This window comes from Fulmarus glacialis, unplaced genomic scaffold (assembly GCF_000690835.1).
Source record: "Fulmarus glacialis isolate BGI_N327 unplaced genomic scaffold, ASM69083v1 scaffold30644, whole genome shotgun sequence".
NCBI classification, from domain to species: domain Eukaryota; kingdom Metazoa; phylum Chordata; class Aves; order Procellariiformes; family Procellariidae; genus Fulmarus; species Fulmarus glacialis.
Genome location: NW_009210652.1, coordinates 2863 through 30504, shown reverse-complemented (window position 1 = coordinate 30504; position 27642 = coordinate 2863). Strand labels below are relative to the sequence as shown.

The following is a 27642-nucleotide window of genomic DNA, read 5'->3' as shown; positions in this document are numbered from 1 at the left end:
AGTCTGGGGAGAAATGGTCAAATCCCAGACTGATACTGCTTCCCAGCAGACTGCAGAGCTAGACCTGGCACAAAACCTACGGCCATTTGAACACAGCACACTGGCCAGAGTTCATTGACCCATTCTCGCAGTCCCATCAATATAACAGGACGTGGTTCCACTTGCCTGCCTAGACCACTTGGCAGGAATAAACCACTTGAAACTTTTCCTTCTTTTTAATTACTTTTGCTGCCTCTCTCCAAAGAGATTCCACAGACCAGTAACTATTCCTCCCAAAACTGCTGGTCTGCAGTCTCCCAAGAAAAAATCCTGCCACTGCCTTCCTCGTGATGTTAGGAACATCCCTCAGAGATGAGACGTGCTTATGATGCTAGGGCCACACGAGCATGCCAGAGCCCCACCTGCTACCCTCTGCATATCTGGTCCCTGAAATACTCCGAGAGGCAACGCCACGTTGGAAATGTATTTTTTTCTTTTACTGTCTCCTGCGTCACAGTGTCTCTATCCTCAAAAATAAATTCCCAGTATTCAGTAATGTCTCCAGCTCATGTTTTCTGAACTACATCTGTCAAGTCCCAGTCACTAACTCCAAGCATTTTTAATCATCTTTTCCATTGATTTTTTCCTCTGCTGTCAGGAAAACGACACTTCTCCTCTCTGGATCATGACGACTTCTTCAACATAATTTGAAAAGCAGTAGCAGCAAAGAAACCTACTGCAGTAGCAGCCAGCTGCTTGGATATGAGATCAGATGATATTCCAGGAGCTTAGCATTGTATGCAGGTTTTCATGTGATGGACTAGGAAGTCAGCACGTTTTTTTCCAGAATTAGTTGTCTATTATCAGCGCTGCTAACACAGATCAGCGCTTCAAAAGATGCAACAAAAGACAAACAAGGACTGAACGAATGTTTTAGAGACTCAAAACAGGCAACAGGACTAAATGGTTATTGTAGAAGGACACAATTGCCCACATGCATTTAAAAAAAATCTAAGGGGTTAAAAGGGAATCGTTCTAGTTAGTTAGTTACTGTTATTCAGGAAAAAAAACCCAGAAAATTTAGCACAAACACCAGAGGAAGCTTCCCGAGCATGAAATCCATGCGGTTTTGTAAACCCTCCCCGAGCATGAAATCCATGCGGTTTTGCAAACCCTCCCCCATTGTCCCTTTCTATGTCCAGTGCTTAAGTTGACACAAGACAAGAGACAAGGACACAAGACCGAACAGTACAGCTTACAGCACAATTATGTACTGGTGGAAGACATTATTAAATGGAACGATTAATGCTGTCCCAAAACTTAGTCTTGAGACTGACGATTCAACAGCACCACCTAGTTACAAAATCAGGAACAGGAACAGCTGTATCTCTTGTTCTTGCAAGTGCCAGCTCAACGTGCACTCCAGTAATGAGCTTTAGAGCTACTGCATAAACAGAGCAGTATCAACTTTTCACCCTCCTTTTCTCCGAACAATTATATAAAGACAGAGCTTATTCAAGCAGGCAAATTTTCACATCAGACACATTCATTAGAAATAGCCAACAGTGTTTCAATGATCAGTACACAGACACTACAAGCTGCACATTTATAATAAACAGTATATAATTCAGCAAGCTGGATAAAGCTGTAACCATTCCTAACAGATTATGAACAGGAAAACTAAAGGTGTTTTCCTATTTTAAGAATTCATTTCCTTCTATAATCTCAGCCTTTGCAATATGTAAAGGAATTTTCTTCCAGCCAAACAGGCCTGGATCTCAGATAGTCCCAAACTTCAGATAGGAAGATACTCCCCCAGGGGTCTGATCTGCCATCCCAACTTTCTCAGTTTGCTGGGGAAGAAATGAAAAGGCTGGTCTGTGTGGCAGAATACCACTGGGCACAAAAACATATGGGAGTATTTCTATTTAAGAGGAGAGAATTGCTGATTTTACCCTCCCAAAATTCCAGTCCTAAAAGTTAACACTGTGTCACTTTTGCTGCAGATTGTAGAGGCAATTATAAAGTCATGCACGCTCTAGACAAAACTGGGGTTTTAAAACAGTCTACTGTCTACCATGGCTTTAGTCCCTCAGGGACACTTTTCTTTCTGCTGTACGCTTTGCTCATAACCTATCATATTATCATTACTCATTGCCAAATTACTATATTTGATAAAGCCAAACAAGGCAGTCAAGTGTTCAAGGCTTCAAAAGTCACTACTGATTTCAGACAGCTATTTGAAAGAGCTTGATGCTATGTGAAAAGCTGGACTCTTGAGGTCTGAGTTGCAGCATCTTAAAACAGTATGCCAAACTATAGATTATTGCTGAAAAAGAATATAGGTAGTAAAAACCTACAATACTGAATAAACATTAAAAAAATGAGAAGATGTGATTGGAATTGAAGATTTAAGAGTTCATGAAAAGCACTCGCCTTTCCAAAACATTACGTACCTGTCTGGATTTTCATAACAGCACTCTGCACTGTATTCCTCAGTGCCTCCTCACCAGCACATCAAACTAGATCAGTGATTTAGAATCTTTCCAAAGGGCCAATGGATCAGAAAAGTCCATCTAAATGCTCTGCCTTTTGCTGCTTCTTGTGAATGAGCTTTGCAAGGCTGAAAAAGCAAGAGCTCTCCAGTTGTAACAGGAAGACACTGAAATCAGGGGGGTTCAACCTTTTGTTTTTGGTTTGTGATCACTGTTAGACCCTTTCTAGACCTTTTATAAGCTGTCAAAACCAAAAAAAACCACCAATGAAAATGCCAGCAACAACAAAAACCACTTTTCCTTTTCCCAGCTACTGATTGTGGAAAAAATCAAATCAAATCAAGTCACTTCATAGATTCAGACCTGAATGCTGGGGTATGCGAGAATGTTACTAGGGAAACATTTGGTGATACGAAAATACTTTAGGTGGTTAACTGCACCAGAGATTCCATTTTTTTTAGACAATGAAAATGATTGCTGGGCAACAGGATACTGCTCTTCAAATGCCCAGAGGACAGCTAAGACTGAAACAATAATGGTGCAGCTGTACAAATGTACAGTGTGCCCTACTACATCTAGGGCAAGGCTGAAATCAGCAGACTTTGTTCTGGAAAACAGAAGAATAGGATATAGAAGGCTCCCTGAAAAATTGTACTGAAATACTGAAAAAAACCCCAAACCACAAAAATTAAAGGTGAGAAAGAGAGAGCACTACACTGAGAAGGTAACAATATCTGACAGACTAACGGAGAGAAAAAGCAGCATAACACATCAAGAAGGAAAGCTTGATCATAAATGAAAAAAACACATTTAAGGCAGAGAAAAAGGTCATGATTACAATATTTAATATTCACAGTTCTTTGAAGGCCATTACCATCTTACCCTCTCTGTCATCTTTGATGATTTCTGTGATGCCTCATAATCTTTCTTTGTTTCTAGGATTCTTTTTACAAGCGCACCTGTTGAAAAATCAGTATATTTCTCAGCCCTGGTTGGCACTAAAATGTTATTTTAAACATTCAGACAATGAAATCAAAACCAACTGCTTTTTTTTTTTTTAATGTAAACAATTTTTAGAGCAACATGACAGCATTCTATTATGTATTTTAATTACCAAGATACAAGGTATTTGTTATTTGATCTATTTTCTCTAGTGTCCTCTAAATGAAACTGTATCATCAGTAGCATTTATTGAATGACTCTTGGTACAGAACCAGATCCTTGAGCTGTATTAACACAAAGGCTTTTCCTTTGCACCCCTCTTTTGGAAGAATTCAAGAACTGCACATGATACTCGGCCCTGGTGAGGCCGCACCTCGAATACTGTGTTCAGTTTTGGGTCCCTCACTACAAGAAGGACACTGAGGAGCTGGAGCGTGTCCAGAGAAGGGCAGTGAAGCTGGTGAAGGGCCTGGAGCACAAGTCTGATGAGGAGCGGCTGAGGGAACTGGGGCTGTTTAGCCTGGAGAAGACGAGGCTGAGGGGAGACCTCATCGCGCTCTACAACTACCTGAAAGGAGGTTGTAGCGAGGTGGGGGTTGGTCTCTTCTCCCAAGTAACCAGCGATAGGACGAGAGGAAATGGCCTCAAGTTGCACCAAGGGAGGTTTAGACTGGACATTAGGAAAAACTTCTTTACTGAAAGAGTGGTCAGGCCTTGGAACAGGCTGCCCAGGGAAGGAACAGGCTGCCCAGGGAAGTGGTAGAGTCACCATCCCTGGAGGTATTTAAGACGTGTAGATGAGGCGCTTAGGGACATGGTTTAGTGGGCATGGTGGTGTTGGGTTAACGGTTGGACTTGATGATCTTAGAGGTCTTTTCCAACCTTAATGATTCTATGATTCTATGATTCTATAGGTATATAGATAGATACATATATTCCTTTGCTAGGAATTTTTGAATGCAGATAAGTGTATCTGCCTAAATCACATCCAGTGTAACCACAATGGAAGCCCCTGAATCAGAGATCTGAGGTCATGAGTAAGCATAAATGTTGTTAAGAACCAGTCCGTCAACTTTCCTAAAAGCTTTTCTATAATTTGCCTTGAACAGCCAATACCATCTCCTATCCCAGAGCTGATAAGCTGTACCTGACACTCTAAGAAACATTAATTTACGACTTTTACGCAGAATTCTAAATCCTGCTGACATTAAAGATGTATAGAAACTCTGTACTTAACATCAGTTGCAAATCCAGCTGCCCAACTAAACAAGACTGCATTTGATACATAATTTCTGTTTTTCTTGCAAAGGTTGCAAGCTCCTACCCTCAGGAGGTATTCTCTCGCTTTATTCAGCATTTTAAGTGTTCAGCATTTGGTTTAAACCCATGGGTTTATTCTATATATATAAAAATATATGTAAAAGCAAACATACCATGCTTTTCATCCTCAGCCAGCTCCCCTTCTGGCTCCTACACAGGCAGGAAGAGAGCTTTAGTTGCAATAAGTTGGCACTGCTATAATATACAACTATTCAAAAATATTCAGCTAGAAGCTACTTAAACAATTAAGTTACAAACAAAGTGTGGAAAAAGGTTCTAAAATTTGCAAAATTAACAGACCGTTTCTATCTCTGGCATTTCTGGCAGTGGCAGTGCTGCCTCCACCACAAACTGATCATCATCATCAGAAATCTGCTGGTCTATGATCACATTTGAGACTGTTTTACCACTACCACTCCTGAAAGAGACACAACAAAATGAAAACTTATTAAGATCTGTCCAAACCTATTGAGATCGATCTAGAAGAGACAGCAGTTCCCTCCCTTCCTCCCTCCCTCCCTCCCTCCCATAAAATAAAGCAGCGCCAACTATGAGCACATCAAATTGTCGTTTCCATCCACAGCCCAACTCTGAAAACAGCCATCCTTCTCTCACAAAAGGACGTATATTTTCCTCCTAAACACACTGCTTTAGTGATTGGCACTTATCAGAGATCACCTGTAAGCCATTTTGGCCGTAGTTTCAAATGGCTGTTTCAGCCTTTTTTGAGCATGGGATATTCACTGCGTGTTTCATAGATACACTCTAGTGGTAGTTTAGATTAACGTTCTAGGGTTATCTATTTCAGAGTTCCCAAAAGAAAAAAAAAAAAAAAAATCATATTTTTGAACTTCCAGATGTGACTACCAACTATAACTTTTAGATAATGCACTGGATTTGCAGAAACAATAGAATAAATAAAGCAGGCTTGACTTTTCGAGTCTGAATCAATGAGCAGTGAGGTGATCCATCCTAAACCTGTTGAGCAGCAGGTGAGGCACAGAAGATCTGAGAATACTGTGGCACGAGCGCTAGAAACATCTGCTCTGCATCTCCCACATTCCATACCTTTCTGGGAGTAAGACCTCTGCACTTTCTTGACGTTTTACTCGGGGCGGTGCTGGTCTTGCACTGCTAGGACGGGGAATGTGTCTGCAATAACAAAGAGGCTTTTTCATTTATACTATACAAGGAAGCCTCGTGTCCTCCAAAGGAACAGACATGCACACACACATAAGCTGAGTAAATTAGCTGATACATAAAAACACTGAAAACATCCCCAGTATACAATCCAATATCGCAATACTTGCTATTCTAGTAGGAGTCTACAAAAATCTAGAAAATGTGTCCTAAATCAAAAAATTATGATTCCCTGTAGAACCACCTCTTGATTTGTCTCACTAAAAAATAACCTGTATACAGCACAGTTACTTACCATTAACAACAAATTTATCATTAACAGTACACACTGCAATGTAAATGGAAAAAAATTATTTTCACAAGTGATACAATTACACAAGCCTTCACTGGGCAAAGAAAAAGTAAATTGGGATTTAAAAGGCAAGTTCATCTTGTCCGTAACACCATACTTATGAAAGTCATGTATGTAATGCAATGTTCTTATTAGACTTTCCACACATCCCTCATATTTTAATAACATTACATCGAAGTACTTTATGGATTAAGAAAATAAGCCCAAAACACTTCACAAGGTTAAAGTTTTCTTTATAGAAGGACATGAAAGTGAATAAATGGAACCATACATGGGATAATATTTATTATTTGGTATCACTAGCAGAAACATACTGCTCCAAGTTTCCTTGTGTTTTAAAATGGACTGTATTACCTCCAGACACATCATAGTTTGATTCAAACAGAGTAAAGGATAGGAACAAACCTTTGGATAGGCTGAGGTGGAAGACCATTGGGTACTTCACCATTTTCAGATACTGCAGGCTTTTCAGGAGCCACATTCTCTGCTTCTCCTTCTATTAAATGAAACAAACATACAATTTTGGCTTAGCTGGCAAGGCAAATCTAACTTTTCTTACGACAGCATTTTGAATCTTATCAGCTCTGTACTTGAATGTGTGCTCATGAAATACATCACATGACACACTTTTTAAATTAGAAATAAAATTCTATAAGCTTATATAAAAGTTAAATATCTTGTGAACTTCCAGTTTTTAAACATCTCAGAGCATTCACAATTCAAAAGGGACACTGAAAAAACATTTAAACTTCCTTTATTTTTTATTTATTTCTTAATATTGTGAAATTCCCTCATCTATGAAAATGACATCATCTCACTCAATTCTTCCACAGTTGCATGGTAACATTTGCAATGTTTCAAGTTGCTCATTATACAAAATCATAAGAGGAAAAACCGTATTTAAAAGAACTATATTCTCTATGCTGGGGTTTTTTTAACCCTTTCTTTTGTTTACCTTAACTTCTTATTTTCCTCTACTGGTATTCTTAGTTGACCCAGATTTGAGCAGGGGTTTGGACTGGCTGACCTCCATCTGTCCGTCCCTTTCAACATCAAGGATTCTATGATTCGAGGATGAGGGCTGCTTCTGTAATTCCACCATAGTTATGCTCTCCATAGAGTTGACCCCATTTGCAATTTAAATTGGACAGAACCAGTTTAACCACTCCTTCCCAGTTGATAGGTTTCCCGCAGAGTTACTCTGACCAGTCCAGTGCAGTTAGTGGCATGAACCTACAGCGGTCAAGCTGAGGTTAGACCATTCGCTATAATGGCAGAGAACAAGAAGAACGACATCTTTGCCTTGACAATCTAACTGTGCAGGATTAAGGACATCATTCACCACTTTCTGCTTTAGCATTTCTACAAATAATTTTTGGTAGGTAAAAAGCATTCGATGTTCTTGGACTCCAACTGGAAAGCTTGCTCAGCTGAATAATCTGTTGGTAAGTATTTCTTCCATGTAATGCCAGACACAGAAAGGACTCTTCTAACACTATTGTCCCCTTCAGTGTCCCTCTGCTCTGAAATCACCAACAAATGGAACCATTGAAAGAAAAAAGGCCAAGGCAGCTGGGCTTTTACCAGCTCAAATTTAGGCGAAGAAATGCAGGTATCTTTCCCAGGGTCTACTGCATTCCACTTTCCTAATGAGTTTGTGCATATTCTCTGAACAGCCATTTCACAGGTAGGACCTTCTCATTTAAAACTGCTGAACAGTACATATACTACATTTTTATACAGTGTATTAATTCTACATATGGTCCACTGGAGAACATAAGGAAGCTATGTAAATACACTTAACAACCGTAAGTGCTATGTTAAGTTTTCTCTCAGCCTTACTGGCACATGAACAACCACCGTGCATCAACCAATCCTAGAGTCGTTGGCACACAAGCTGGAGTGGTCCCTATGTTAAGACCAAGCCAGGCCCAAGTCAGAAAGTTTTGCTCCGTTGCTGGCTGTACCATGAGCTTCTTGCACTTCCCTGGGTACCTGGGTACCCAACGGATGCGATAGGGCTTTCAAAATTCCCCTTCCACACAGCGAAAGGCATTTTCCCACATGATGGAGATCACAAAAGTATGGAGAAATAAAAAACAGAGGTCTGCTCCTTAATAAAATATTTGATTTTGCTTAAAGGCTCTGCTTGGAGCCTGCACATGCAATCACAGGAGCTGAGACAGCCCACTGGTGACCGTGGGTACCCCGGGTAAGTCAGACCAGACAAAGAACTCTTTGGCAGCCTTCATGCAGACAGGCTTGGGGAGAGGCGTGAGTGCGTCCAGGATTTTTAATTTTTTGTGTGTTACATTCAGTCTGTTAGTAGTACAGCTTTACTTCTCATACTGGAAAGCCATCGCTGAGCTTCGGCACAGCAGGTTTCTGCACGTTTGCGGGAAGCACGTACAGTCCTCCCTTACCTCTATATACACCCAGCTCCCAGGAAATACCTGCAAGAACCACTGTTTTTGTTTTCAAAGAAACAGCTACCATTAAGCAAGGAGGGCAGCCTGCTAAAGAAATTTAGCTTTTGGAGCAGTTATCGGCCATAGTCAAGGTCTCAGCTGATTTCTTGCTCTTGCTACATCCCAACATACATCACGCTGACATAACAGCTGCTCACGAGATAGAAAGTCAACAGTTGCAAAGAGTCCTGCAAGCATTCATTTACTCTGTGTGAAAAATGAGCATTCCTAAAATCTCACTTCCCTGGTTCATCCCAGCCCCCCAGCACCGGTGGAGACAGAGCAGTGACGGTATCACAGCACAGTGCTGTGACACCTGCACCGAGCAAACTAAGAGATGCTTCAGGGACCTCCTATATACCAGATTTCCAGGAGATTTCCAGATTCACTGCCTATTACTGGCCCAATTATGCAGTTATTTGAGGAAAGGTTTTGTGGATCACTTTCACCAGTGAAACTCCCAAAAAAGCTTGTTTTAGAATTTAACAAGGTTCAGAAAAACCTTACATAATCAACAGCTTCCAAAAAAGCCTCATGCAGGCCTACACTTTTATAGAGTGACCGTGAAATCCAACTGTTCCTCCCTTCTTGCCACAGTGGGTGCATTTCTGTGCACGTATCTAAAGAAAGTGGAACCTAAGTAACTTCAAGGGTGTATGAGCAAATAGCTGAGGCAGGCCAAAACACCCTTTTGCCAGAAAGCTTTAAACATATAGTTCTTATTTAAGAGGCTACCATGAACTAGCCATTGAAGATTCCTAATAGAGGACACCAAGGGAGAATTACCGATATGCTGACAAATCCTCATTTGTAAAGGGGGAAAAAAAAAACCACCCACAAGGGAAAGGTTCAGCGCCTCAATGCTCAGAAACAGAATATAAGACTGAAGCAGAACGTAGAAATAATACTCCAAAAGATCCAGGAAAATAAGTTCATTTCAGCCAGTAAACAATGTTTTTAAAATCCTATAAATAATTCTTCCTTTGGAAACTTCCATTTGCAGTTAAAGACACAAGAACACAGCAAGAAAGGATAGGTGATCAATCTTATGATTACTCCAAATAGCATCCAACTTAGCTATCTGCAATGACTGTTCTTAATTGATTGTCATAATTGATTTCACATTCCAACTGTGAAAGCTATTAAATGTGTGAATGACAATTTCCCCCCTACGAAAACGTACAGAAAATTAAGGTTCACTAATGCACTACTATGTTACACCATCTTATTAAATAAAGCTGAAAATAAAGAACAGTGAATACAATATTTGGTTCTTATACCACCTGAAAATCCAGTCCAAATCAATAATGAACCTGGGGGTACTCCTCTTACATACATTCCAATTATAAATAGAGGAATATAAAGTTATATTCCACAACAGATACATTCCAATAGACAAGACAGCTCCAACAGATTAAAAGGAATTAACGTGGAAGTTCTCCCAGTTGTGTAAGGTCACACAAATGTCTTGGCCAACCGTCTACATTTCATTAGACTGACACAGCTATGAGGCCCTGAAGGCCACAGGTGGACTGGGAAACAGCCTTTGACCTCCCACATACATGGTATCAACTCTCCCAACTAGGTCAAGCATCTGGATCTGGAGAAAACAAAAACGCAGCTTTTTGCTTAAATCTCAGTTCTTCCTCCTACATTTTGCTTCTATGGCTCCATGTATACTGTGGCTGGATACAAATACCTCAATTACAACGTATGTCTTGGGAGCTATATACAACTTGGAAAAAAAATGGAGAAATAAGAATGCAGAGATGGAATTTTCCTCTAAAATCCTGTAAAATGCAAACACTAAGTGAGACTCCCAAATACTTGTACAAAAAGGCAACGTGCAATGATTCAGTTCTTACATAGAACAAGTCACCAAGGGATTCAGGCGCAGCAGCCCTGCATTTTCCTTGGGACACTGTAAGCGCTGTCTCTTTGAAAACTTGCATAAGAGTACAGAAAGAGAAAATAAAAATAACTGGTTTATGAGGGAACGTACATTTTTCAACCCAGGACATTAATCACAAGATGTGATTAAAACACAAGGCAGCAGTTGGATTAAGTGTAAATCATCCTCCTTAAATCATTTAGCTGCATGGATTCAAGTTAGACCCCAAAGCACTCAAGTTAGACTTTCCAAGGCAGTCAAATTTTTATTCTCCCTACCTTTCTGTTTTACTGCAAGTCCTGGTTCAGCTTTCTCTTGCAGTTTAGCAGCATTGTCCTCTGAAATCCTATCTGCCATGCTCTTCGTTTCCACGGCTCCTATAACAAAAGGGTTTATAGTCAAATGAAACCAAAGATACCATAAAAACTTAAAATAAAAAGCCATGCTAAATACCTGTTACACTTACTATTTAAGGGCTATCGTAGTTTAACAAACCATCCTGAGCGTAAATAAATAACATTCAAAGTTCACAGAGACTTTTTACACGACCGCTGATTGAACTCTTTATGTTACTGCAAACTAATGGCGATTTCTTCAATTCAGAAATGATTTACAGATATTATTTATTAGCCTGATAGCTGGTGAAACAATACAATATTTACCTAATAAAGTCTAAGTAATTGCTAAAATACACAATATTGTTTCTTTACTACTTGGAATGCATAATGCACTTCAGTTTGTTTCAAAGGCTTTAGCTTTAAACACATTTCATACTAAAGCCACTAAGAAATTTCAAGCAAGAAAAGCTGATTTCTGGTAGCTGAACTCCACAACTTGATGGTAATGCCATAGAAGAGCCTGGTCCACAAATGCTGTTCACTTTTGATGCTACCTAAAACAGTTTTATTTTTGAAAAAAAATGAAAGACCATTTCATCTACCAATTACCTTAAATTAATTCCCCCAGTTACAATAGGACTATGTTGACAAAAGCAAAGTAACACACAGTGGAAGAAAGCTGAAATATTCAGGTATACATCTGATTTCTAAATTATCTGCCCAGGAAGAAGAGACATTCAGGGCAGAGGGACACAAAGGAGAAATGATTCAGCATCATTTGTACATCATTCCTGAAAATATGCCTGTACATTGATCAAAAAAAGTTAAACTATTCACACAGTTTGTCAAGATATGTACAGAATGGGTAGAATATTTAGCTTTAGTCTTATCATTAAAAATATATATATACACACACCCCTTAACTTGGAGTAGTATGTTCAGTTCTCATGCTCCTCAAAATGCAGCAGAAGCAGAATAAATTCAGAAATAGGCAAGATTACAGATACAGAAAGAGCATGCGTGTTTAGAACAGAGGTACCCAAAGCACTGCCCAGAAACCGAACACAGCACTTCCAAGTCTCCTTATCTGCAAACAAGTAACTGTAATGCAAAGGTAAAGAACAGCTTCACAGGGCCCCTACCTATAGCTAGGACACCTCACGTAACGTTTCCACCAGCAGAACAAATCAGCAATCAGTTTTGATAGCACGGGAAAAGATGTACTAAATAGAGCTCTGCCTAATGCTTGGGTTGAAACACTTCCAAAACCAGCAATGAAACTACTGCATGCAGCATAAAGCTGAAGCTTTCAGGACATACAGATCAATAGCGGAGGATCTACTCCTCCACCCATGCCACGGGAAGCATACACAAAGGTATATAGTCCATTGCAGCAGAGATACTGAGTTCTACTAGTTTAGAAGGAGATTAAGATGCAGCAGAGAAAGGTCAACCAGCACTTTAATTTACCTGTGCTAACTAAGGCAAGGATGAGTTGTCATTTGATAAAACTGAAACAAGCATTTAAACATTCATCACCAACCTATACAGCAGTGCTACAAGTTACCCATAAGGTCTGGTGCTCAGCAGAAAAGTCAAACCAACAATGGAAAGTGAAGCACTTTACTCCATCATTTTCATTTAGAAACTAATTCAGTGTCTGAAAGGAAACCTATTCAGATCTCAATCGAGAGCAACTGCAAGTTTAAAAAAAAATTACGTTCAATTTATCAATGAACTTGTAAATTAGCAAAAATGGTCTCTATTGCATGATACAAGTTTTGCTGCAAGGCATGTTGCAACTATAAAAGCAGTCATTGCCTGAGTAGTAATAAATGTAACATTAACTATATTAAAAAAAAACCCAAAACATTTGCTCCAATACCATTAGGAATTTGTTTGTAATAGAGGTGAGCAAATGTTGGTATAACTTGGTTTAATTACTAGGATAGCAAATATACCTGGTTTTGCTTAACTAGTCCTCCATTCACCACTTCAGTTTTATTTATGACAAGTTTAGTCATGACATTAGCCCTTGTGTGTTCTCCTGTTGTGCATTTATCTCCAGTTAATATTAGAAAATATAGAAAGCTCTGATCATCATCACCAGTAACTACAGAGACCAGTGTGCAACAGGCATTAGCATAGCTCCAGAAGGTTTTTACTACCTTCTAGATGACTTACTGGAGCACTTCTGAGCCTTACTCACCTATTGCAGCTCTGCTGCGTTAGAACAAAAAGAGGGCTAATGCCCTGAAGTATTTAGCACTTAGGTAAACTGAAATCTGAGTGCGCTGGCCTGATGCATCATGAAAAGAGGAGTATTTTAAAATATTTACCTTTAAGGCAAAACACAGGATAAGTCCTTAACTGTATTTCATTTATCAGAAAAACTGGATCCTGATTTTAAAGAAGGGATGATCCTACAAAATGGGGCATGTCTGGTCACTGTAGTTTAGTGCCAGTTCAGGCTATAAAACAAATATTCAAATCTTGGGAAATAAAAAATTTATAGGATCAGCTAAGGATCACAAAGTAGTAAAATACGACTACATTTAATGGAATCCAGATGGTATTTTTCATCTACAAAATTATTAAAACTTTGCAGCACATAAGTACATGAGATGTGACATAAAATTTTCAATTTTCGAGCACTACCTTGAATTGAGCTCCTAAGTCAACAGACATTCATATCCAAAGTGCCAGATCTTTCTCAGCGTATTTAAGGTGCCTAAAAATCCTTTTAATTTTTTCCCCAAGTCCTTTTGAAAACATGGCTATTGGTTGATATGAAAACACTACCCAAACTCTGATATAACTACAGTATTTTGCCTCAGAGACATGGAAACCTACTAAAACACAAACCCAAAGAAAACATGGATGCTTGCAAACACAATTTCTTTACATAGATTAAAAATAGTGACATTGGCAGATAAAGTGTATGAGGATCTTCATGCTTCATTAGTCTAAACAGTATGTCTTTAGCCAGAATTAGCTATTTCACAGGTATCAATTCACAGGTGTTATTGAATCTTCTGAACTGAGATGTTAAACTGATGTACGTACAGTGACTTCTTCATTAGAAATAAAGTATCAGCTCCTAGGGCACAAAACCATTGAAAGAAAACTTGAATCAGAGTAAATAATCAGGTCACCGAAATAGGAGTAGGAGGGAAAGGGGCACTTAAATACAGACAGAAATTGCAGTTACACTGTCGTTATACGAGCTCCAGTTAGCAGCCGGCTTTTTAACTTATCTACATGTTTCTCTAGGCTCTTCCTCTTGGCTTTCTTACACAAAGGGCTAGCAGTACTAAGTTTAGATTCCTTTCTTCCTCATGTGAAAATATTAAGTACTTGAGATATTCTGAAGAGAATCTAGTTTCCATTTAGTATGCAAATACAATATTTAATACACTTACATACAAAAGCTAGTGACATAACCAATTGCAATGAAGCACCTTAACAGATAAAATAAAATTATTTACTTATTTGTAAAGCCTGGCACAACTGCCTATTATACTCAGTTAAAACGATCTCAGGACTAAAATCTTCACTTAAATATTGTCTAAAGAAACAAAGAGAAATTACTAATGCAGGTGCAAGGCAGATGAGAAGGAACGTTTATTGATGATTGTACCATTTGTTAAATAGCTCCAGTCAACAAAGACTCAGAAGAGGTTATCATCCAATAGCTGGTAAAATGGCCTGTAATCCATACAATTAGTTTATAATCAATCCACTTCCTAATGGGCAAGCACAGATACCACAGATCTATTATCACAAGCAACAGTCTTGACAGACTTAGCACCAAAGCAAGGATGAGATCACTACAGAGCTACCTCCTCTTCTGCTGTCAAGACTAGCACCACCAGGATTCAGTCTGGAGTGCCGGTACTGCACACCCATCAGGGGTGGTGGCCACAATGCTACCAGGGGCGACTCCTGGCCGGCACAAAGAGATGGGCCTTTTACAGATTCTCACTTACTCGATAACAAATAAATATCTGGCCTTCCTTCCCCAGCACTCTCAGCAGAAATGCCACAGGGCTTGGTTCCTTACACCTGGCTGAGCTACTGGAAGATGACATGGGATAGGATTCAGTACTGATGATACCCAGATCACCTTCCCTGTTCCAACTCAAATCACAAGCTCCTAGCCTGACACCAGTCCGGGTGCAATACAGTTGACCACAGCTGTAATGACAGACATTGGAGAGAGTCAAAGATCTACAAACATATGCCATTGTTTCAATACTCAGAGGAATCTTCTCTAATCATCAAATGTTCTCCAGCTTACACTTGCAGTATTGTAAATGTCTCAAGCTATGGAAATCACTCAGAAAGGTTCGACTAGTCTTGAATTCACCCAGCCATCTTTTCACTGAAGAAACTCCAGAAAGTTTACACGAATGTGGATGGTTTGATGTACTGCTTATCAAACAAATACCCATGGAAAGTTCTTTTTGCACTGGCCAGTACTCGGTTAATCTCAGGGAACATGCGTTTTGTTTTGTTGGTTGGGTTTTTTTCACAAATATGATCTTGTCATTTATAAACACAAAATTTCTAAAGACCAAACACTAAGACTTCAGATCCTTGAGAAACAATTGAAAAATTCAGAAAATAAATGAAGTTTGGATTCCCTAGCCAAATTTAGGAAGAGCACTCTTCCTAAATATTAGTAAGTGATGAAGTTACAAATTCAGGGTTCATGGCTGTATGATTTATCCCTGAAGGAAAGCACATCTTGCCTCACAAATGTCTTTCATCTTACTAAAACAACCTTGAACAACAGATCTTAAGTCTTACTAAAACAAAAATACTGCTCTGCTGTAAACATTTAACAAACCTTTACATGTGACTTTATGTAAAGGTAACGTGCAATAATTTTATCAGCTCAGATATACTGTCCACTAATCCTCAGTGATGGGAAAAAGAAAAGCCTCCCAAAGTTTTAGAAGGCATATTTGTCTGAACTTGCTAGATTGTGAAGCCAAGAAACAATTTTGTGAAACCAATAGAAAAAGAAATAGTTGTAGATCAACTAAAAAAGCCCATTCAGAGAGAACACAATAAATATCAAGAGCAGGCTGAATTTATATCTGCAATTGTGCATGAGGAATGCGAGCAAACTAAACTGAGTACCACTTTCTATGTATCAACTCCATGCAGAAAAATTGCCTATTGGATTCATAAATGCAGACTGGGCGTATAAAATAAGCACTGAAAATAATAAACACGGATATTTAAGTATTTATGCTATTCCTATTCAATAACCCTCCAGCATATTTAATAGAAAAAATATCCTCCCTCTAGTTACCTTCTCCTCCAGGTCTGGCACGTTGCCTTGATCCTTTTGTTGAAGGCTGCCTTGATATTCCTGCAGGACTTTCACTCTTTAAAAAAAAAAAAAAGCCCACAAATTTATATAATTGTATATTAAAAAAATGATATATTTATATATAAAATTTACTTACATACATTGCTTTTTTATCTATATGTATTATACATAAAAAATATTCACTTACGAAACTGACCCACACATATAAGATTAAGAATATGTCAAGTCTATTTTCCTCAAACTCTGCAGGTATTTTTCCTGGATACATGCTAGCTCTTTTCTTTTAAATGAACATATATGATTAGATTTCATTATTGTAAAGACAGCTTCCAAATGTGAACTAAGAGTATCTAAGGCAGAGCAATCTTGTGAAACCTGTAGAGCATCTATGATGCCACTGCTGGTCTTGGGACACAATGCTTAGCTACCAGTGAGCTACCGAAAGCAGTAAGATGCTTACAGTCACCTATGTGTTCCTCTTTAACCTTCTGGGAAGTCTTTCAAATTTCATTCCAAAATAGAAGCAAAGACTAAAAAACTGTGCCACTAGACTTGCATAGTCCTTTACTCAAATGGCAACCTTCCTGGACAAAGACCCTGGACAAACTAAGAAATAGGTCCTGCCAGAAAGTCCAGCAAACAAGCAATGGATGATCTGAAGGTGCAACTGGTACAGGAGGGAGGCTAAGAGTTCAAAAGTGGAAAAGATCAAACTGAAGGAAAATCCAGGACACCTCTGAGGACTCTGACCTTAGTCCAAAAGTGATTCAGAGAGACCAGGAAATGAAAGCAGGCAAGCACACACAAGAATTATTTTGTTTTCTCTGGATATAGCTTGCACTGCCTGAAGTCAAGAACACCTGACCGACAATACTTTTGCAAAGGCACTATGTTGCAGAGGGTGAGAGCTGCCACTGCTATAGGTAGGGTATACTACATATTTTCTGCTACCTGAAGCACAGCCGGGGCCCCAATGCCTCCAGAGAAGGTGCAAAGTGTAAAGAAGGACTCCTGCCAGCCCAGCAAAACTCCTGGGTATGGGATCAGGGTGGGAAGGAGGCAGTCCATTCCTTACATCAATCTTGGCTCGCAGAAGGGGCAGACTTCTGCTTACATGTAGACTGGAGGATGGAGCCAGCGATGGGATCTGGCCCACTATGCACACATGCAGGGCTTCCTGCTTCTTACAGAAGAGTACATACTAATAAACCAGTAGCTTCCAACAAGCCATTCATGCTTCTAATAACTTTCCTGTCCTTTCACCTAACTCCCTGATTTCATTAGCAATATTTGCTGCTAAAGAGGAAGCAACCACCTCCGAACACAGGTTCAGATGTAGTACAGGTGATTTATAGAATACCGTTTTATGTTTCTATGCTTTCTATCCCTGTAATACATCTCTGCATCTTATTCAAAATCCTGAAATATGTTTAGCACCTCACAGGATTTCCTCCTTATCTGCTTTTTTGTAGTTTGTGTGAATTAACAATCCATGCAGTTTACATCCAAGATTTATTGCCAGCCCTGCTGATAATGTCCATCTTGATAACGTAAATGAGAACTACAAATTCTTCCATTTCTATGCAAATGTTAACATTATATGTTCCTATAACCTGTAAGAGAAAACTGTCAAATTACACAAAATAAAACATTCATTTTCCATAGTATCTTCCATATAGGACAATGGACTATACATGTCGTAATGGAAAATAACACTACAAGATGTTTAAAAATATAGGATACTGATAAGTATTTTTACTCAAACTACTTTAGGTGACCACACAAGAGAAACATCCCACCTCTACAAGCTTACAACAATGTACCCACTGGCCCTGGAGACACAGATACATGAAGGAGGGGAATGAAGCTGACACATCAGGAACATGGTGGTTAAGTTTGCTTCGAAGGCAAATGTTGCTTTTTTATATGCTATAAGGCACCACGAGCTTAACAGTTCTTGACAAACAAAGGGGAAATGCTTATTAACAACAGATAATCACAGTATGCAACTGTGATAAACTGAGAAGTTCAACTGTTTGGAGGTGCTTTATAGGAAAGTGAGCAGTCTACGCAAGAGTCACCTCCAACCGTTAGTTTAGGTCCTTTAGAAACTACGTCTCCTTCACCTCCATGATTGTAATATAACATGCATGCTCAGAATTTCAGGTATTCGATCAGCCAAAAGAAAGCCCTACATCCTACGCTTTGCAAAAATCTAGCCGAATAGATAGTACACGGTCCTGCTTTGACGTAAACTAGTTTTCACTTGCACTATCTTCACTGGATTATTAAATTATTATTTGACCCACAACCAGAGCTACCAATACTTCTGTTTCACTCTTTAGAAAGGGCTGGCACATTATAAAGAAAAACAGACAGAAGTCCAAAATGCATAGCTAATATTGAAGTGGTTAATCTTAATCTTAGTTCACCTTAATTACTACCATCTTTCACAATCACAACACTATGCAAGGAGCAAAAGTAAAGCTTAATATCATCAGAGTCTGGCCCGCAGGCCACATCTGGTACACTCAAACTTCAGCAGCTCTTGGGGTGATATAATTATTAGCACAGGTGGAAAAGAAGTTGAGAATAGGTGCTGAGGCTTCTGGAGGAGGGGATTCAGTCATTTATTTATGTCAGGTAGTGACTACAAACACCACTTAACATTTTTGTAGAGCCACATGTGCACACTGGCAACAGGTGCAAAGTAAAAGCTAAAATTTAATCGTTATGGTAGCACACAAAAACATAAATCCCACAATATTTATGGTTTGAGTCTTTCCAAAGGGAGATAAAATAGGTCATTCTTCTTCTTAAAAATTCATAGGCTCCAAGACTTTGAAAAGCAGTCACTGGAGCCATTATAAAGAAATCTTACACTTCATCTCACACCATCCTGGAAAAAACATATTAAAGTGGAATCCTAGATGGATGTATGCACACTTCCCAGTTTTGAGTAATTACATTTCTATTTGGAGAGGATACAGCAGCCTGCTGTAAACCATCCAATCTGCTGCTTTGCCCTCATTATTAACCTTTAAATAGGTTGACTTTTACTTTAAGACATAAGAAAACAATGATTTCTAATGTTTCAGCAGGTCAAGAGGAGGAATATGCTTTGAAAAGACATCCTGCCAAACTGCTAATTCCTCTCCATGCAACAACCAACTCTTATATTCATGAAAGGATGTAATGATCAGTTTCTATCAACAACTTTTATACTGCTCTCATAACTAATTCTGTACATACTTAACATACATCTCCTCTAGCCATGGCCACTCCATGCATCAACAGCCAAAGGCAGAAAAAACACTCCCACCCAAGCAAGGGAGGGGGACAACTCTTTATATAAATAGGCCACTGGGATTTTCCCCCTCTAATTCGTCAGATCCACCAATAGTTCACTAATAATAAACAAGAATTAAGTCTGTGAATAGGAATCTAACTCAATCATCCCTCCACAATGTTTTGGATGACTTCTCTTCTAATTAGATCCACAGTGCTAGGAGGTATATTTGCACATGTAATGTAAATAGTATGTATATAAATATAGAAGTTTTACATAAATAAAACTATATATACAAATACACTTTTTAATTTTGTGCAGCAGACTATTCCTCAGAAAATAAACAGCTCACTTCTAATGCTTTTACTGCAAGCTATGTATCCCTCAAAGACTTTCTTTGGTCCTTCCCTCAAACTGTCTTTATTCCCAGTATTTATTCCTAAAACAGCTATCATTATTAACAGGCATAATTTATTAGTGTGCAACAGCAACAAGGAAAGATCTCTATTTGCTAAGGTCACTTTGACTGCCGTGGTGATAAAACTTACTAGGAAAATATAGATCAATTGCCTTGTCTGCAAATGAAGGCTCACAAGGTAGTGTTCTATTGGTGTTAGCTTCTGCTAATTAAAAACTTTAAAATGCAAAAAGAACTATTAGCAAAATCCTGCTTTTTAAAATGTAAGTTTTAATGATGGATTTCTATTACACGAGCCAGTTACGAATAACTGACACCAAAAAGAGAGGGTCATTCACAGCATTGGAACAAAAATATTTGAGCCATGTCCGGCAGATTTCCATGGAACGATTCTCTCTGCTGTTTCTAGGGCAGTTATGTCTTTTTTTCATTCAGTAGTTGTTTCATTATATAGTTGAAATGAGTTCCAACAGAAATAGAAGTTCATTAGATACGACTTAAGAGGCTGATTCAAGTGACCAGTTCCAGAGCAATGCAGTTTTTAGGGCAAAAATAAATTCGTTATAGAAGTGGCCAAAAGTGACAGGATATTACAAAAAGCTTTAGCCAAGAGTTCGGCAGCCATCTGTAAAATGGAAGAGACTTTTCCAACGTGTTTGGCCTTAGGGGTAAATGACATACCTGTTCTGCAGCCACTTTCATATAAACAGCACTATACGCTCAAAAGCTCTACAACCTCAATCACCTTTTGTCAAAAGGCAAAGTTATCTTTATTATTTAGAAGGTCAATCAGTCATGCTACGAAGCATCCATTTTAAACAAGACTTGTATCCGAGATGGACTGAGAGCTAACATAATACAACTCAACTCACTCTGATCACAAACAGCATGTCATGCAACAGCTAGCCTTGAAACAACAAGTAGTCGTCTTCTTGCCATGTGTTCACCAAATGTCTCTTCTTAATTCCTACTTACACTTGCTTTCTTTTAGTTCCAGAAAATTACAGATACTCATGTGATGACTATTAGATGCTAGGTAACATACAGAGTTTCTTTAGTACCAGAAAAATACATTTTAAAAAAAAAAAAAAAAGTCAACCTGTCAAAATTCAAGTAGCATTTTAAAGCTGGCCTCTGATAATTAGCAGCAAGAAAAATTAAGACTTGCATGAATACAGATAGAATCTTATTTAGACTCCTAATCTCATAGGAGCAAAGCCAGGAATTAAGCTTTAAGTGATAGCTTTGCTGTATATGTAGAATATGAAAAAAAAAAAAAAAATTAATTTGTTCTCTAAAGTAAATGCAGCATAGAAGCCATTCAGCCTGAAATTCCACAGACATCTCAAATGAAATAAAAGTTCCCATTTCCCCCACTGTTTCCATGTTCTTATGCTGCCAAGCAGCGTGTCTGAAGAAAGGGCCTAATTCAAATACGGAAGAACCAAGATGAAAATCAAGTGGAAGACAAATAGCTTACAACGCCATGAAGCCACATAAGACTAGGCTTGGAAAGAAAAGAGAAGCTGTGGCTAGGAGCATGAGGATAAAGAGAACAGGACTAGGAGCCAGGGTAAGTGGGTAAGTGAGCACGACAGGAACAAACCAGAAAAGAAGGGGAGGTTAATCCTCAGGGCAGAAAACAGTGGGTGACATATTAGGTATTGGCATATCAGCCATTGCTTGAGAGGGGCTGCTTCAAACTGTTGCACTTGTATTATATTTACAAAAAGCTAAAGACACATACTGAAGATTTATTAATTATGCAGCAGACACTGCAAACTATGATTCAATACTCTTCACGTGCATAAAGACATAAACCATTTCCCTTCTTTTTAATACACTTGTTTCACTGCCACGTGACTTAAATGGAGTTACAGTAGTTTAAATCAGGGTAAATACCTGGAAATAAAGGCATTACCCTGCTGTGAAACTACTGTGAGGACAGGATGATCAACCCCAGTCCATTAGAATTCATTTCACGCTGGAGTTTCCTCTAAATCACTTTGTGCAGCTATCTTAGCTCTCCAGCTCTAAAAATTCATTGGGAACATTTTCATTTCATTCCTCTCTTCCACAGTCTTAAGAAGATCACCATTTGTCATGCACTGGTCTAAAGTGTGTGTTTTCATCACCTAAAAACTAAGCAGCGTCTACTGTTACGCAAGCAAGTAGAGGAAAAGCATGTCATCTAGATTTAAGGTAATAAACCCACATACCTTGGAATCACTCCCAAAAGCACTTAAGACAGGAAATGAAACTTTACTGCCCCAGTGTATTATTGTGGTGCCCAAGAGCACTACGATAGTTTGGGATGAGACTCAGAATTTCCATTAGAGACCCAATTTGCAGGAAGTTTAACTTGGCCATGAACATTTGCTTCAGGCTAAGAACTATTTTATAAGCTCTCCCTCCAAGTGCCAATAATTTAAAAAGTTTGGTTGGATTTCAGTCAAAGAATAGCTATAAATTTGTCATCTCATGTAGAAGACACGATGATGTCAGTGGCCCATAGACTTTCAACAGCGACTCCTGCTAGACTTGGGATCCTGCCTATTTTTCCCTAGCCCGAGCTGCTTTAGGTTAATTTATTGATGTCTCACTCTTTAAACATTTAGCCATATGGCTCCATAATTTCCCAAATTGCCTCAGGTCATCAAGAAGCAGCAGATGCAGACACAATGGTATCACAAGCAACAGCTACTGTTCAGAGGCAATCACTGACATGCTATTCTGTCCCACCAACATCCAGCTGCAAAACTCAGGCCCAGACACAACATTGGACTCATTTTCCAAACCAGTAACTTCTATTACAGTACAAAAAAAACCCCAACCCTAACAGCTTTCCAGGAAAGATTCAGAGGAATAAACAGAAAACTTTGAACAAATAAGTATTTTTTCTGAAGTACCCAACATATCAATACACAGAAATAAAATCTGAAAAATTAAGTAAACCAAGTAGACTTTTTTTGTCCAAGCTCAGAGAAATCTAAAAAAACCAAACCAACCAAACAAAAAAACACAACAAAAAACCCCAGAGAAGCATCTATTTTACATCCCTAAAACTTGTCATCTACCTACCTTTCAATCCTACATTCCTTTCATGCAGACTCCCAAATTATTCTAAAATGCAACACTTTCAATATTCACCTTCCCAGATCTTCTATACTACTAACCTCATTATCTGGCTGGTGCTTGCTGTCTTTAGTGGTCCTCTGCATTTTTCTAAGCGTGGATTCCTCAGAATCTGCGGACTGAAAAGAAATTAATTGCTTCAGATTCAGTGCGCTGAGAAGTGAGCTACTTACCTGAATAACGTGAAAGGGAAAACGAGCATAGAGTAGACTCGGCACATTACAACGGTATTCTTATCCATCTACGTGCCCTTTTTACCTTGCCTCCCCCGCGTACAAGATTAACCAAGCAAAATCGAGAGTTTAACATTGTTCTTTCTGAGTAAGAGCATGAAGGTAAGAATCCTTAAGGCCAGCAAACAGGTACTGACAGAAGTGCTTTCTCACATCTAACAAAATTAAACTACCTCCTAATAGAAGCACCTTTAATCCCGAATTTCTACCATGAACCAGCATGCAACAGAACAGAAAAGGAGAATAGGAAATATTTAGAGGAGGAAGAGAGAAGATAAAAAGAACAAAATGAAAGGCAATGAAGAGACGGCTCTTAAGGCAGCTTAGGACTTTACACTGAGAAGGTCTGAAGTATGGGGAAATGGTGGATGTGTTCCTTCTCAAAGATACAACATGATGTGCAGAGTCCACTGCAAACAGAGCACCCCTGCAAGAATCTAGATGGGTTCCCAACAGTTCTTTCAAGAAAAAAAAAAAATCAAGCTGGAAGCAAGCAGCTTAATCTAGAAAGCCAGGAAAAAAAAAATACAGATGTACAACTCCATCCGGTGTGTCCTGCTACAGAAGAAGTAAGCTCAAGAGAGATATTAATGACTAGTTATGGCCCAAAGGAACTCTCTTCAGCCCCATCTTCCCCAAAAGCTGCTTAAGGCTGCAACAACAGCATGCATTACTGGGAAGACACATGAGGATATAAGTACACAGTTCCAACAGTCAGGCCACCCTTCTCTGCCAAACATAATGTATTGTGATCAGGAGAATTCAGACATGCAGAATTCAGAAAAGAAACTGCTTATTAGATATTCAGGAAGCACAGTCAGATGAGTCTGATGGCTCAAGTCAAGATATACCATGACAGAGACATGAAGTTACACACATGGCTTCAGTCACACTCTTACCAGATCAAATCCACACCGACACTTTCACATCATGAGAGCAGTTGCTGTTAAAGAAAGTACTTAATTGTTAAACGAGCAGAGAATACAAACATGCAAGGTCATTATAACAAACGTTCAGTCCCTACCACAGCATGCCAAAAGTTACTGTTCTCTGAAATAAGACTTTGGTTACCTTTTTCTCTGCTTTATCCTTTCCATGTTCTCTCAAATGCTCCCCATCTTTTTCTCTGTCCCTTTGTCTATCCCTTTCCCGATCTTTTCCTCTATCTCTATCTTTGTCTCGTTCTCTGTCCCTAGCCTTATCTTTGTCTCTTCCTTTCAGTCTGTCCTTTTCTCTTCCTCCTTCATTTTTTTTCTCTCTTTCCTGTCCTTTATCACGCTCGAGATCATCTTCTTGTTCTATGTCTCCTTTTCCCTTGATTTTTTCTGTTTCTCTTCCTTGCTTGGTTGTTCTGCTTTTGTTTCTCTCCCTTTCTTGTTTTTGTCCTTTCTTAAAGGTGTCTTTTTCAGGCTCTTTGTCTTCATTATTCTTCTGTTTATCACTTTCCTTTTTTTTCTCTTCCAAATCTCCTTTGGGTTTTCTGTCTCTGCTTGAGCTTCTGTCTTTAATTTCAGTGTCTCCTGTACCCTAAAAAGAAAATAAAAACTAAAAATTAATTCCAATACATGGCAACTCTATCACGCAGTTACTTTCCACAGACAAAAATGCAAGCTAAAAAAACGCCAATAAACCATAAAGAGCCCCTGTACCCCACAAAAGTTGCAAATGTCTACCTCTTTATCTCTATGGCTTTTTTGTTCTTCTATTTTGGATTCTCTGCTTGCTTTATCTCGAGATTTAGAGGATGGCGGTTTCCCTTTAGCATCAGCTGTTTGCCCAGCTAAGATCCTTTTTACAGCAACATCACTGGACAGCTGCAAGGAATAGAAAAACATTATTGAAATGAGTAAATTATTTCATTAAATATTTCCTTTCTTCCTATCTCTGTAATCAACATGACTTGGTGGGGGTTTTTTTTTGGGGGGGGAACACGGGGGAAGGGGCAGGAAGGGGTTAAATAAAGCTTATACTTCTGCTCTTTTGGAAACATTCTTTCACAGGAATAATAATGCTCTTATATATCAAACACCTCCTTGTAATTCTTGTAATAATTTGATTATATGTGCCAGAGCTATATAAATATATGGTGCTTTTTATGTATTATAGCACAATAGCAATTCTCATTGCAACAACCTAAATATTTTTCAAAACGGTAAGGTAAATGACTGACAAATCCTTATACCACGACTGCTAGGTTGGTTAAACACTCTTAAAACCACACTACATTGTATTTGCATCCACTTTCACCTAATACTTGCTCAATCAGCAACAGTCACTAAAGAAAAGAAAATTACGTTAAGAATGACTTTCAGTAAGCTGCAGGTATAGCGTTTAAAAAGCTTCTGCATCTAGTTCATCTGTTAAGACAAGCAATTATTAATTAGATCATTTAGACAGCAAGCTAATGTCATGTTTTCATGTCCAAGTGGCAGAGTTTGATTACATTAACAAAAAAAAAAAAAAAAATCATCATGTTGCTGGGGAATTCTTCCTGAAACAGGAACAGCTTTCAGATCACTAGAACCAATATTGCCCTGGGGGTTGACTCCTGATTTTCTCCTGCTTTGTAAATGCAAAACTATGAATTTTTGTGGGTTTTCACATTCAGACACTAACTTCTGCACATTAGCAACACTTGCCTGAACTAAGTAACTCCAAGCAGTGTGCTCAGCTCAGCACTAAAAGTATCAAGCTAGTGACTGAAGGAAATCTTTTTTCTGATGCACATCAAGCTTATGTTTCACAATAAAAGCCAAGGGGCTAACTGTCTTAGCTCAAATGGGTAGACTATATCCTCTGGATATTAAATCTCATCACAACATTCTACAAAGCTGTTCCATCAAGCACATTTTCAAACTCGTCCAGTTTCTGTGCATATGTTTATCAACTCCCCCCTTCCTGATCCCAAGCAATTCATAAGGAAGAAGCTCATAGCACTCAGCTAATTAGAACAAAATAACATAAATTTAAATGAGTAGATTATCAGACAAAGATAATCCAAACTAAACTTGCAGGCAGCCTGTAAACACTGTAGTATTTCACAGTTAATTACGCACAATTTATTCACATTCATTAATTCAAGGGGTTTAGATAATACCTTTGTATTTCAAAAATCTCTGCAACACCTATAAACAAAGGATACCCATTACTTTTAATGCAACAATTATTTTAAGAATGCAACAACTATTTTAAGAACTGCCCCTGCAGTTGTTTTTGACAGGTTATCAAATTTCTCTTTTGCTGCATTTCCATGTGCAAAAAAGTGGGGGGAAAAAAAAAAGTGGCAATTGGAAAAACTACTTTCATTACAGAATTAGAGATTTGACTGAAATGTTAAAGGAGACAAAGTCAAAGGTGGCATATAATTAATGTGTCTGCATCCCAAAGTTTTAAAAGTTCTGAAGCTTCGTATTGTTCTTCAAACCAAATAAATGTTATTAAATGACCAATGAGTAAGGTGAAAAATAAAAAACAGTATACATTAAAAGCACTAAAATATCTAGAACGTATTTGAATGAGGTCCTGCCTCAAACTCTGCTAAGGATCATATACCATCTATCTGTTGTTATTAACATAAGTGGTGACCCAGCGTGTATCTTGTGTAATTAAAAATAGCAGATGAGTGTCAATAAAGTCTGTTACAAATAAGCTCTGATAATATATCACTATGTGTATAAAATATATATAGTAATGTCATACTTTATTTAAGCAACACTTCCCAATTGCTTGAAGAAATTCATTGGTTTTTTCAGGTTCGTGTCCAGCCACCACACGCGCTGGTTTTACTGACAGTGGCTCTCCTGTTACCAATACAACAGCGTCAATTGCCTTCTGAAGGAAGCTGATTTTGGCATCTTTATCCTGGTAAAAGAGCAATTAAGAAATAATACTGAGACTCCAAAACAATTCCGCACACCACCTGAAGACTAGAAAAACTCTGATGAGAGGAATAGTTGCAGAAAGCACTCATACAAGAGCAGCACGTGGTTTCTAAGGTCAGGAAAAAGGGCTGCCCCCGATTTATAGTTAGCTATTTATTTCTGATTAAGAAACGACAGCTTTGATAATGGATGAAATTGAACTGGAAAGACCAAAGTGAAGATAAAACTTTGTCTTTTCAATATGTTTGTTATTGAGCTCCAGTGCATTTTATGACTGCCTGGCAAGACCCTTGGCACTCCATTTTCAAGTACTACATGTTAAAGAAGATAAAGTTTTGTTTAAGAAATGATTGCAAGTATTACCAAAAGAATCACTAAAGAGTTAGGACTATTACAGCAGAAATTGCTCAGAAAGAC

General features: G+C 38.5%; 1 protein-coding gene across 1 annotated transcript; it reads right to left on the bottom strand.

The window, feature by feature from the left end:
- Positions 1 to 3356: 3356 nt before the first annotated feature.
- On the bottom strand, positions 3357 to 27205 carry TRAF3IP1 (TNF receptor-associated factor 3 interacting protein 1; the record flags this gene model as incomplete). The annotated part of the gene is made up of 11 exons (XM_009577235.1): positions 3357 to 3433; positions 4850 to 4886; positions 5037 to 5154; positions 5805 to 5888; positions 6634 to 6724; positions 10866 to 10964; positions 16249 to 16324; positions 23153 to 23230; positions 24416 to 24871; positions 25018 to 25158; positions 27044 to 27205. Coding segments are annotated over 11 exons (1419 nt in total), but the record flags the coding sequence as incomplete, so codon positions are not given.
- Between the last annotated feature and the right edge of the window lie 437 nt (positions 27206 to 27642).